Below are 13,442 nucleotides of genomic sequence, written 5' to 3' on the forward strand. Positions count from 1 at the left end.
ACTTTGCATTACTTCACCATGCAGAAGCCATGTGTAAAGACTTCTGTCTCGAGTATCTTGAATATTTCAGCTCTTCCGTATGTGCCGTAGCTTATCAGTGTTTCTTGTGATACAAATTACTTTTCTCACTCAGAATTCCAAAAGAAATGGCTTTAATCATAGTTTATAATAAACAAGAACTGAGAAGTCTTTTTTATTAATACATCAAAGTATTATCTCCAAGGGAGTTAGCTTCATAGTGGTGCTCTGTGTTTAATATAAATTCACAGCATGAAGGCCATCTCAGATGGGTAGAGATTCTCTGATGTGTATCTGATTGCTTGCATGTAATTTGAACATCTACAGCACATGAAGGGTATAATCAAACCAAAATTAATACGATGATAAGGAATTGTGTTTTGTACTACTTATTTGCATAATTCAGGGAGAAAGTCTGCTGTGACTGCATCTATCTTCTGGGTGATTGTTTACGTTTTCACTTGAATTATAACATGAAGCATTCTCCTGCATTCCATAGTGCCTTTCATCTGAGGAGCTCCAATTACTGTTTGGCCAATTAACTTCAGTACCGCACACAGCAAACTATGTTGGGTATTGTGGAGAAACTAAGCAAAGATGTTTAATTCTGAAACTTGACCTTCAGTTTAGGACACTGAGCTCGAAAAACTTGGTTTCCAGAGATAATAAATCTCTGTTCTCTATTTGGAACTACAAAAGCCCGTAAGAGCTGAAATAATGCTCAGGGCAGCACTGCTTGCTCCTGGGAGCCCTCTGAACATCAGGCCACTCCATAGACCTTGGGCATCCTGCATGCTGTGAGAAATCAAGCTGTCTTCAAATACCCCCTAGCCTTGCAAGAGATGTTGTTTCCCAAAAGCTTGCAAGAATGGAGGGTAGATGAAAACTGCATGGAGAGGGGTCCATCTGTTGCATCCAAATTCAAACCAGGTCTGAAGGGCAGAGCACCAGAAAAAAACACCTTGTAGATTTATGTGCACTAAAGAAACATGCATTGTATACGGAGGAAAGAATTTATTGCTAGCGTAGCTAAAAGTATTAGCAGTGTAAGCAAAGAGCCCACATGCAAAGAAAATAATTCTGAAAGCTAATAATTCCAAGTATTCAAATATGGCTACTTTCTAATAATGGTACAGCTGGAATTGATACATATGTGCTTCCTATTAGCTACACTGCTTTTTCGTATTATGCTTACCCTTCCTGTTAATGTCTGGGTCCTAAAATCAATGATGCCAGTGTTCTTCATAAAGAAAAGAGCTGCAGAATGGCTTGAAAGTCTTCATCTGAAATTCTTTACTAGGAGGAATATGATGATGGTGGAGATTTTGTCCTCCTCTCTAATGGATCAGCTCAGGGCTAGTTTTACACATTTCGTGAAGTAGTTACAGAACCACAGAATGATTGAGGTGATAATGGACTTCTGGAGGTCACCTGCCCCAACCCTGCTCCAGCAGGGACACCCAGAGCAGGGTGCCCAAAGCAATGTTCTGACACTTGGAAGATCTCCAAGGAGAAGATCCCACAGCCTCTGGGCAGTGTGTGCTTCATCACCTGCACAGCACAGAAGTTCTCCTGGTGTTCAGAGGAAGTCTCTTGGCTTTTGGTCCTGGCATGGCACACCACTGATCAGAGACTGACTCTGACTTCTTTGCACCCACCCATCAGGGATTTATGAACATTGATAAGGTCCCTCTGAGCCTCCTCTTCTCCAGCTGAGCAGTCCCGGCTTTCTCAGCTTTCTCTCACAAGAGAGGCGCTCCAGGACCTTGATCATCTTGGTGGTGCTTAACTGAATTCCCTCCAGTATGAATATGTCTCTGTTGTACTGGGGAGCTTAAAACAGAACTCAGCCAATCCAGATCTGGCCTCATCAGTGCTGAACTGTGGGGAAGGATCACCTCTCAACCTACTGGTACCACTTTGCCATTAACCTTCTTTGTGGCAAGATCTCTCAGCTTGGAAACCCAAAAGCAGAAACTCCTGAGAGTCTGTTTTCAGAATCTGGCCTATAGTGACTCTATGAGTCATTGAAAGTATTAGAATAGATCCCGAAGGATGAGACTGTTACCCCTTCTGTGCTTATTTGATAGTACTCCTTCCACATTAAAGATACAATATATTTTATATTAGAACCCTTCAAAGACTCACATTTTCCATGAGTTTATCTGAACAGATTTTTCAGTGCACGTACAGTGTTCATGCACAACTATATTTGAAAGCCTTTTTAATTCTCAAGTCATGTTGCTAAACCCAGCAGTTTTTGCATGGCTGACTGAATAGGTGGGAGAGGCAGCGTGGTTCTGTAAAACAGGTGGGTAGTGTTCTGTCCTCTGAATCTGCACAGAGCCAATACTCATGGGTGCTGTCAAAAGGCAAGAAAAGGAATATAAATCCTACTGAGGAGGGGGGAGGATGTGAAGGGAATCGAACTCTTAATCACTTCTGGCCATTAGCAATATCAGAGTATTTTTCCTAAGACGAAAGGGAGGAGAGCCTGGTGTCCTTGTCAGCTCCCAATATATATATTATTTGAATTTTATCTAACTCATAAATCCCGCTAGTAGTTTCAGCTGGATAAAGTATTCTTGTTTCTTGTCATAAACTGCTGCAGCGTTCCTTTATGTCGCTGCCACATTTCATCCTAATGCAGCTGCACTTCACCCACGGATGATGTGATCCCTATATATAACATTCACATCAGTTTTTATAACCATTTAAAGTGCCTCAAGAGGACATGTGGGATGCAGGGTATTGTTTTATTAGTGTCATCGCAAATAGCTGCATTGTACAAATCAATTGTAAGCTAAGAGGAAAAGCGATTTCAAAGGGATATTTGAAGATAGGGAAAGATTTTGGCAGTTAGGAGGAATTTATAATCCTGATTTACAGATTTAAAAGGAATATTGCAAAACAAAAAAAAGGAAGCAAACTAACGTGGAGTAAGGTTGCATAAAGTGGATGGATATGGAATAGTGGTTAGCAAAAATGTCAGAGTAATGGATGGCAGAGAGTTAATTTTAAGGGACTTTGGAGTGGAAGATAAAGATAAGGAGAAAGGGAAATCAGCAGTAAATAGAAGTGGTCATGATGATAAGCTGCAATTAAAGATGTGGAAAGAATGCTGAAGGAAGAGCTGGATCTTGCTTTTATTGTATAGCTGAACCATCTAACATTGACATGACTTTTCAACATCATTTGGCTCTGTTAAACATCTTTGCTGTGTTTTTAATGTAATGTCTGAGACTTTCAAATGTCTGCGACTTTCAGATAAACTTGGTGTCCATGTCTCATTGCATTCTCATATTTAGGTGCCTGACAGTGCCAAACATCCATCACCTGTACTTCTGGAGTTAGAAATCTGCAAAAGAGCAGATGACTTCAAGTGAAGACTGTTAACATAGACATAGTATTCCCAGACCTTTAAGGTTTTTTGGCTGATGAACCTGCTATAAATGTCAGGCCTACAAGTTTAACTGGTATCACGTTAATTCAGGAAAGGAATTTGTCATAATCCTTTCACTCAAAGAGGAGTTAAACTCCTAATTCCTGCCTGGAATGACAGACCTTTCTTCTTGGAAAACACAGCCTAGCTGAAGGTGAAAGGCTGATGAGGAGGAACCCATCCAACCTGGACTATACAGACTTTAGCATATAGAGTATAGAAGAGAACAAAAGAATTGTCACAGTTGATCAAAGAAATACTTCATATGATCCCAGGCTATCTCTGAGTGTAAGAAATGTCAGTGGCTCAGAAGGAAAAGCTGAGTAAGGAGTCATCTAACCAGGAAAAAGTATTCTCATAACATTGTTTTTAGTTTGGTTTCATTTATTCAATTCAGGAGAATCCTTTTCCAAGTCTGAGGTAGCAGCACTCAGATAAGACTAGAGCTCACTTTTGAGCCCACTCAATCTCCTGATCCCAGTGTCCTTTGGCAATGAATTTTATGGATTGCTTAAAAAAAAAAAAAAAACAACTTATCAGTTCACATCACTTTATTTCTTTTTTCATTCCTTCAGTTTCATTAATCTTCCTGTCCTTGTGCTACAAAGCACAGTGAATAGAAGCTCTCAATTTCCTATTTTCATATTACCCATGATTTTATACCCTTTTATCATAACCATTACTTATTCATCTGCTCTCCAAGGTAAACAGTCTCAATCTTTTCATCTTTCAGTATATGAGATTTTTTTTCATGTCCATAAATAATCATGCTTCCCACTTTCATCCTTTCTAAAAAGTCAAAGTATGAATGGACATCATCTGACTATTATTCACCAAGTGTAAAGAGCTACAGAGAAAGAAACCACTCACAAGCTTGAAAAGATCTTTTTTTCTATTGACATTTGAATTATTTTCAGCCATAGTAATTTAAAAGGTCCATATTTTATTGTATTACTACTGGTACCACAATACTCTGCAAAAGCTTAATGTCTATTAAAATAATGCTTTGACAGCTTTATTTCTTCCTTGGTTGCAAAACAGAACCTTGTCTCTAATAGTAATTATACAGCATAATATAAAGTAATTCCAATGAAATTCCACTTTTGCAAATGTTATTACTAGGATTTATTGAAGAGCATGCACCATAGTGTAGTAATATAATACAAATTCATCGTATGCTTATGTTTTATTTTATTTGTGATAGATTAGTGCTATAAATGGTAATTTTATGGTTACAGTTGCCTTTGCATTATTATTGGAATCCATCTGGAAAAATCCTACAGAGTGGGAGGAAATGGGGCAAGCGGTAAGAGCTCAACCTGTAAGCCTTCTCTCAGATGGAGGTCTTGAGAAATTATGCTAAAAGCCTAAATAATTTCAGAGACATCAATGTACTTTGCATAAAAATTTATGCTATCCTATAAATAGAATTTTTCCATTTAAAGGATTCTGTTGGCTATAATGCAAGATGAAAACATTACAGAAAATTTTGCCTGTTTTTACTACATTGCATTGGCATTTTTTCCTTAGGGAACATGAAAAGATTTATATTTTTCCATGATGTATGCCAGCCTGCCTACTGTGGTGAAGAAAGACAATAATTCAGTAGTTAGGGGATTAACCTGCTCTTTGCAAGCTGCAGATGTGAGCCTCTTTTCTGCTGTGACCTTGGAAGGTGTTCTTTACAATTTAGCACCTAAACCCTTCCTTAAGATTAATTTCTTTGCTCCAAAGTGACTCAGCAAATGCCATTCATTGGAAGCCTGTCAGTCTTCAGTGTTATGTAGTAGCTGAGTGACAATGAAATGATGCATTTAGGTATCTCAGAACTTCAGAAATTTGACATCTGGCCTCCAGGCAAGATTTCTGAATGTGTTAGTACCTGAGGAGTAACATAGCCTTATTTTAATGGGCGGTTAAAGGAATCACACACTTACTTCCCATGAACCTAGTCTCTGTTCTGCTCGTGTACTTTTGAAGTGCTCTAAACCATCATCTGAAAAATGAAAATAACAGTAACATGGATCTGGATCTTAAAGAATGTGAGATGTAAGAGCAAGGGAGCAGTGACAACCGCTGAAGTATCCCAACCTTGGGCTGCAGGAAGGATCTGAAACACACTGAATCTGTTCTCACACAGCCCCAGCCTGAACTGAGCTTTCCATCAGATCCCATCTGCCCCCATGAGTTCACCATGCAGGTGACATGGCTTTTGTGTGGCATGGCATGTGTACAGGGCAAAAGTGATGCATTCAGCTCAGCTAGGCAGGGCTGAATTCACCCACACAGTGCCTCGAGCATGCCTCAGATGTGAGATAGGATCAATGTTTTGTCCCTCAATACTATCTGCTTCGCCTTTCTCATAGCTGCACTGGGGCTACTGAAAGTAAAGAAAGTTCTTAGCCCCAAGGCTGAGCTGAGCCTCCCAACTGACCCTAAAATGTTAGGTAGACATTGTCCCAACAGTTTTCTTCATCTTGAAGGAGATGATAGGACAGGCTAGGACAAGGATTTGGATCCTTTGTTAGTATGAACCATAGCACCAAACTAACTAGCTGCAAATACTGTGAACTGTAACCTAACTGTTGTTCTGTTTCCAACCAACGCTTGCAGAACTGAGACCCATTCTACCTAGCAGACCAGCTCCTGGCTTCCAGTAGAGCCACAAATGTGACTGTGCAAGAAAAAAGATTCCTTTCCAACAACTTGATCCATCATTTTCACTAACAGTCCCAGATCTTTTATCTGAAACCTAGTAAATTAGATTTAAGTGGTTAGCAAGATGAGGGGAATAAAGAAGAGCAGAAATAGTGATGTGTTACAAGCAGTTGAATAATAAGTGTTATCACACATAAAGTTGACATAAACACAATAGATTAGGCAATTCTGTACCTTTTTTATTCTTGTTGCTATTTCTTCTTCTGGATTGTGCAAAGGCATAACTGATACAGACAATGCTAAGGTCCCAAGCTAGAAACAGATTTACTTCCATGCTTTTCTCTTGGCAGTGATTTTAACTTATCAGTTTTTTAGGTAGTTCTTTCTTTCATGTGAGGAATGGCTGTCACAGTGGTTTGGTTTTCTTTGATTAATGAAGATGCAGTTAACATGGACTAAATTGAGATACTTGGAGGCACTGGGTCAGCTTGCTAATCCAACAGCATTCCCAAATTTTGGGGTTAGTCTTCTGCCAGCTTAGAGGTTTGAAAGATCTCCGTTGGATTGGCCAAGAGTTGATATGTCATAGAGGGAAGTAGGAGAAGGAGGCAGCGGGGTGGGAGCAAGCTGGGTAAGATGTTCCTGTTGGGAACCGCTGACTGCTGGAGTCTTCTGGTGTCAGGCACCATTCAGGCAGTTCATTAAGAGTTTGGAAAAATATTGGAAGAGAGAAAGACTGCAATCCACCATTCCATTTCAATTCCGGAATAGGCAGAGCATTCACTGGTTATGTGGGAGATGAGTGCAAACCTAAAACATGGACTTGAAGCCATATCCCAGCTGTGCTCTTGCCATCTGTCAGGTTTTTGGGTGAACCTTGCTTTCCTTATTTCATTCTGCTTACATCTTAAATAAATTGAGCAAAAAAAAGCAAAAAAAAAAATTGATGTGAGATTTGCACTTCAGTCTCTGCTGTGCCATGTGTGCTTTGGGTTATTGTATCAGTGTCTCTGATACGTATTTAATTTTATACACAGTGGGACACCTCCAAGAAGATTAAGAACTAATCCTGAAGGAATAAAAAAACACACAAAACTTAATGGCATGTCTGATTGAGGAGGAGGTTTTAAGCCACTGATTGCATATGTGCACTGAAAGGTTTGGATGAAGAAGGGGGCAGCTTCTGAGGTGCCCCTGGTGCAAGATGTGAGGAAGGTCGGCAATGATGTGTGAAGGGGACTTTGCAGGAACCACCTGGAATGTGCTGGTAGATGAGAGGACCTGGAGGCCATCATCAGCCTGATCTCTGTGGGTGCTTAAGGAAGTGGTTTAGTGGTGAATTTGGTAATGTTAGATTATGGCTGGTGTTGGTGATCTTAAGGGTCTTTTGCAACATAAATGGTTCTATAATTCTATTATTATGTCTCCCCAAAAACGTGGCTGAAGAACTTTTGATAAAGTGAATATCAGCTATAACTTGTTACCAGTACAGAAGAGGAATGGAAAGAGTAACTTGTTTATTGCCAAGCTTCAACAACAAAAAAAACCCTGAGAACTCCAGCTATGTAAGACATACTGGTGCATGTCAGTATTTGCAAGTGAGTTATTGCCTTGCCTCACTAATGAATGATTGTCATTAGCTGCTACCCAAGCAAGTGGAAAATTACCCATGACTGTTTTTCAGGCAGTAGAACAGTACAGTAGCGCATAAGCAAAAACCCACCATTGGATCAGCTGGGCATGCAGCCTTTTGGTCATAGAACCCACAATTTCACTTTCCCAAATTCCCAACAGAAGCCAGGAGATGAAGTCCCTGAGGCTGGGTTTGCAAGCTTCTGTGGCTCCTGCCAAGCATTCAGCACAAATCTAGGAGCCATGTCCTTGCTCAAATCACTCTTCTCAGCGTGACAGCCCTTCTTTGTGCAGTTGACAACCTGTGAACACATGTAATATTCCAGGTGCTTGCAGGATTGCACCAAAGCAGCACAGCTGCCACATGCTGGCTTTGACAGCTGCTTTATCCTGAACGTGGGAGCAGAACCAGACCAATGCTGCCAAAAATATTTCTGCAACCCTCCATTGACATCTTCAGTGAGGTCTTTTTGGTGCTCTGCTCATCTCTTCCCAAATAAGCCTTGGCTGATGATTAACTATCAAGCAGCAAAAAGCAAACAGAGAATATTAAATTGAGCATCTCAAATTGTATTTTAAGCATTAAAATATCCAGTAATGAAAAAACATGTATTGCATACTGAACTGTAACTTGGATTACGTTCCCGAAGTGAGATAACAGAAATCAACTTTCGTCTCTGCTGAAGGGCAAATGCTTGTGCCTTTTCACTGAGACTTGAATAGCAGCCAAGTGGCGAATGGCTGAAACAAGTGCCTTTAACAAGAAGAAATTCTCTGATGTAAGCAAAGTCATTCTTCTGGCTGGGCCAGTAGCACGTTGCACTTCTCCCTGTCTGCTCTCCTCTGAGTAAGATCTAGAAGCAAAAGAGTAAGTGAGGGGAACTGGGCAGTGATACGTGTCTGAGACACAGCATGCAGAAAGCTAGTTTTGCCAATCTCGTTCAAATCTGCATCTGCTTATTTGAGGTGATAGTTCAGAAAATCAGATTACTCCTAGTAGATGCTTTCATGGAAGAGACAGTCGAAGATTTGAAGGCAAAAGTTAATCTGTCAATCAGTTTGAGTTTGAGGGGGTCACAGTATGTTACAAAGAGCCTTTAAAAGCAATACCCTTAAACAACATTAGCCTCAAACAGATACTGAATGGGTGAGATTGTTGCCTACAGTTGCCTCACTGCAACCGGAGATTTTTCAATCTCACTTGAGTTGCGGGAGGATTCCTCAGCAAGTTCCTCTGAAAGCCAACTGCAAAAAAACACTGAAATGTGATAAGCATATAAGAGCATTAAATGGTAGCATTCTCCATCACCCACAGTCTCTGTTATTTGTGCTTCTAGATGAAGCTAGAGTGTACGTACAGCTGTTATGAGTTGTAGAATACATTTTGAAATGGGATTGATTCATCTGTGCTTCACGAGATTGAATTAAGCAAAAGAAAAAGTATAAAGCCTTGTCTTTTCTCCAAGCATTTAATAAAAATATTCAGCCTCACTGGAACATAATAAAGATGTGCTTTCAGCACACAGATGTGCAGTAGTGAGAGCCACGTTTTATGTAAGCTGCTCATTCTTTTGTGCAGTGTTAAGAACTGAATGTACTTTCATGCTCCATTTTTTGGCCTTGACATGAGCTAATGTCAAAGCAAATGAAGACCTGGTGGCAAATCCTATTCAGTAGTGCTAATGATCGTGGCTATTGCAGAGCTGTTCCTGGCTGTCTAATCATCTTTGGGAAATTGGGCTTTTGATAAGTAGACCTTGCATTCTGAATTTTTATTTCTTCAGCAAAATTCACTGGTGTGATTCAGTGTATGAAGGATCAGAAAAAGGTGTGTGGGTCACATACTGCAGAGTGTATTCAAAGATGGTTTTATGGTGAGCTTCAGTGGGTAAAGTCATTAGGAGGATTTGAACAGAACTGCATAGGGAAAAATTTGTGTCAGCATCTCCTATCTATAAAAGTGCATTTTAGTACAAAACAGATTTATGATTGGGATATTTTTGCATGCAAGGCAGAACATGCAAAAGAGCAACTGTGCCTGATTTTATTTTTCTAGTTCCATTGCTTGTTTTATATTTAGGGTTTCATATTATGACTGCCTAGGTTTTACAGCTCCAAATGTGCCAGAACTCTTGTCTGATTAGTTCAGATTGAATAATAAGCAAAATAAACGTCTAATTTCTTTAACATCTGAACGCTCATTCCATTCCTTAGCTGAAATACATCTAATTTTTTGCAAAAATAAGAGATGCATGTATGTTTTGACTTTGATTTTGTAAAGCAGAACCAGTTATGTGGTAATTATTGGTCTAGATCTGAGTGGCAAGGAAGTGTTGCACAGATTTCACTGGCAATCCATGTGGATCTGGGTGTTCCTCTGTTTTTAGTTCTTGGTAAAAATTGAGTGACCATATTCATATAAATGGGTTATCACAGAGATCAGGAAATATCCATGTCTTGAGCATGGTTTTCTTCATTCCACCATACTTAGCTATAATTGCTGTCAGCCCCAACCTGAGGGACAGAACTCTTGTCCAACTGGACATTCCTCTTCCAAAAAGCTGGTTTACATAATAGAATAATAGAATCATAGAATCATTAAGGTTGGAAAAGACCTCTAAGATCATCAAGTCCAACCATCAGCCCATCCTTACCATGCCCACTAAACCATGTCCCTCTGTGCCACATCTACACATTTCTTGGACACCTGCAGGAACTGACTCCACCACTTCCCTAGGTGCCTGTTACCAATGAAAGCTGTTTGAAAGTGGAAAGCTAGTCCAGAGCAAGCTGTGCCTGTGCTTCAGGGAGAAAATAAGACAAATTGATTCATCTCCACACTGCTTAGTGTTAGCCTTCTCAAGAGAAGATTTGTCTTGAAGAGAGATAACTGAAGCAGTCCCAAATAGGCTTGGAAGTGGACTAAAATGAAAGAAGAGTGAGTGCTCTGGGTGCAGTGCTGGAAGCTGCTGCCTGTCATGGTCTTTATTTCATCTGGCTGCACAGGCATACCTGCGGCTAGCAGTTTATCCTTCCTGTGTTAACAGCCACAAGAGGAAAGCAGTGTAAGTGATCTATCCCACCTAATGTAGACAGCGCTTCAAAGTGAAATGAATCACCCTTCAGAAGTAACTGTCTATTGACTGTAGAGGGATTCAATGTAATTGAATTCAGATGTCTATAGCTAGGCAGGTACATCCCACCTGTAGCATTAGACCTGTCCAAGGCTTTCCCTGGCTTCTTTGTGAGAAGTGTCAGAGGAGGAAAAACCTGGAGCATGTTTCCTATCATTTTGTTTTCACATGGCTTCGTCTTCACCTCTCCCCAACAGTTTGTCCGTAGGGGAGGATAGGACTCAGGGCCGCAGGCCTGGCAAGCAGCTCTCCTTCCCTGTGGAGGTGATTAAAACTTCAGTGTCCTTGTTTCATGCACCAAGCAGTTGTGCAAACTCTGGAGACCTATGGAGGCAGGTGGATTTCTTTGATGGGTTCTATTTTCTGATGCCATGAAAAAATACTTCTGAGTAACAACAATTTTTTTAAGCAGGGAGCATCTATCACCAAATCTCTTTGCTATTTCCTTGTAATTAAAGAACTTCTAATGCAGAATAACAAAGTGTGAACTCTTCTCTTTTCTCTTTCTCCTCAGAAATTGAAGCAAAGGAAGCGTGTGACTGGTTACGTGCAGCTGGATTCCCCCAGTATGCTCAGTTGTATGAGAGTAAGTAAGTTTTGCTCCTGTTTGTGCAGAACTGAAAGCTCAGTGGGTCCTTTCCAAGAGAGCTTGCAGTCAGCCAGCTCTGCATTTGAGTGAGTTATTGGTATGGCTGGCTGCTTCACAAAGCCTCATCTGCTGGAGTTGTATGAATGCCCAAAGAAAAGTAAGATTCCTGCCCTCAAGGCCGTGGAAAAAAAACGGGGGGATACAGCTTGTGTAAACCTTGAAGGTTAACAGAAAAAAAAAAAAATTACAAAAAATCCAAATACACACGTCTCATTTTTTCTTTAATTATTATTCAAAACTTTTTAAAATTTCAGAAATAAGATTGCAAATATTGAATGTTTTGGAAAATTTCAATCTTACTGAAAAAAAAAGATTGAAAACTCTGCAGAGTTACCAGAAGTGAACTACTTGAGCTGTGTTTCAAATTTCACCTCACCATAAAGCAAAAAGAAGAAATACAGCAGGGCTAACTCAGTGCAAATGGCTGCGTCCCCTCCTGAATGCTTCTGTGATGGGTGGATGACACAGTTGTGATCAGAATATGTCATCCCGAAGGACAGGACAAGTGTTTATACTGTTGCTGCACTCACGAGCAGTTTAGGGAGTGGGACTGTTTCTTTTCTAGCTCAGTGCTGACAGGGAAACTGCAGCTGATCCTCATTTTTTCCAAACTGCCTATTCTGCTCTTGGCAGAGACCAGTAGCCAGCTCAGGCCCACTCAGGCCTATTAGCCAAAGTGCAGCTCTGCCAAGCCCTGCTGGACACTGTCCAGGGTCAGCTTGGGTCTGGAGGCAGCACAGCTCCTTGCACAGAGCCAAGGAACCTCGTGGGTCAGAGCCAGCTCTGCAGGGCTGAAAGTGGTGGGGAGCGCAGTGCTGAGGACACGTCTGTGGCTCCTAACAGCCCGCTGAGGGCCTGCTGGTGCCAGTGGGCCTCACAGGTGCACTGGGTAAAGCCAGTGTCTGCACAGAGATGCTCAGACAGCTCAGCAGGAGCCAAGTGGGCTCTCTTAAATCTATCAAGGAAGTAGGACTAATAAACCTGTCACCCAGAGGTGACATAGATGTCCATCTACCTTGGTCTCTCCGTGCCCAGCAGTACTTTTTGTGTCTGCGTTACAATCAGAGTATCTCACTTCCCATCTCCCCTAGAGAAAGGAGAGTCCAGTGCCTGCTGAATTCACAGGGATGTTCCATCCAAAATGCAACCCATGCTGGGCTCCCACAGTCCCTCTTAAAACCAGTATGCACTCTTACAGGCGGCATCTCTGAAAACAAGGTCATTTTTCCAGGCATCTATTATATAAATGTTAAGCACTAGTGTCTGAAAATGCTGGCTGCAGTCCCTATGTCTCAGCTTCCCACTGCGGTGCCTAAACATGGCAGGGCGATCTGGAGTGCAGCCATCGTGCTGGAGTCCATCCCACTGTTGTGGAGCCCACTAATGTGTTGCAGCCATGTCACTTTTCATTACAAATGTCAGCTTCCAGAACACTAGTCTGTTTTTTTGGCTGGTATTGGGGGTTATAATTCAGTTCATTTTTTCATCTTTGTTACGTGAGTAGCCCTTAGTCTGAAATTGTTGTTGTTGGGAGTTGTATTAGAAACAAAAAGCTCAAAATGTTCCTGTTTCATGGGAAAAGTCTATCCAGCAATTCATTAAGTTGCTCTGATGGGGACGAAGAACCTTATTGCTCATGTTGGCTAATGAAAGCATGTTGGTAATTTTCTGATCTCATTTGTTTGTGTTAGGCACCAGCTAACAATTTAATATCTTATTAAAGCCAAAGTGAAATAATGTTAGTGTCTCTTTTGTGCACAGGATGCTCAGCTATGCATTTAAGAGAAAAAAATAATAAAGTAACTGAAAGGGTCACTGATACAGTTGGAAGGGAACCAGGGCTGAGTGAAGTCAGTCTTACTATATTTCAGCAAGCAAGTACATGCGAAGCATTTTTGTTGTAGACAAT

General features: G+C 40.9%; 1 protein-coding gene across 4 annotated transcripts in view; it reads left to right on the forward strand.

Annotated features, from left to right (window-relative positions):
• STARD13 (StAR related lipid transfer domain containing 13) overlaps nt 1–13,442 on the forward strand; it is a 297,319-nt gene that overhangs the window by 246,266 nt on the left and 37,611 nt on the right. For all 4 annotated transcript variants that reach the window (XM_085216035.1, XM_085216036.1, XM_085216039.1 and 1 more), the window contains one exon: nt 11,399–11,470. In XM_085216035.1, coding sequence (XP_085072161.1) covers nt 11,399–11,470 — 72 coding nt within the window. The remainder of the gene's footprint in view (nt 1–11,398; nt 11,471–13,442) is intronic.

The sequence above is a fragment of the Meleagris gallopavo genome, chromosome 1 (genome assembly GCF_905368555.1).
Source record: "Meleagris gallopavo chromosome 1, MGAL_WU_HG_1.1, whole genome shotgun sequence".
NCBI classification, from domain to species: Eukaryota; Metazoa; Chordata; class Aves; order Galliformes; family Phasianidae; genus Meleagris; species Meleagris gallopavo.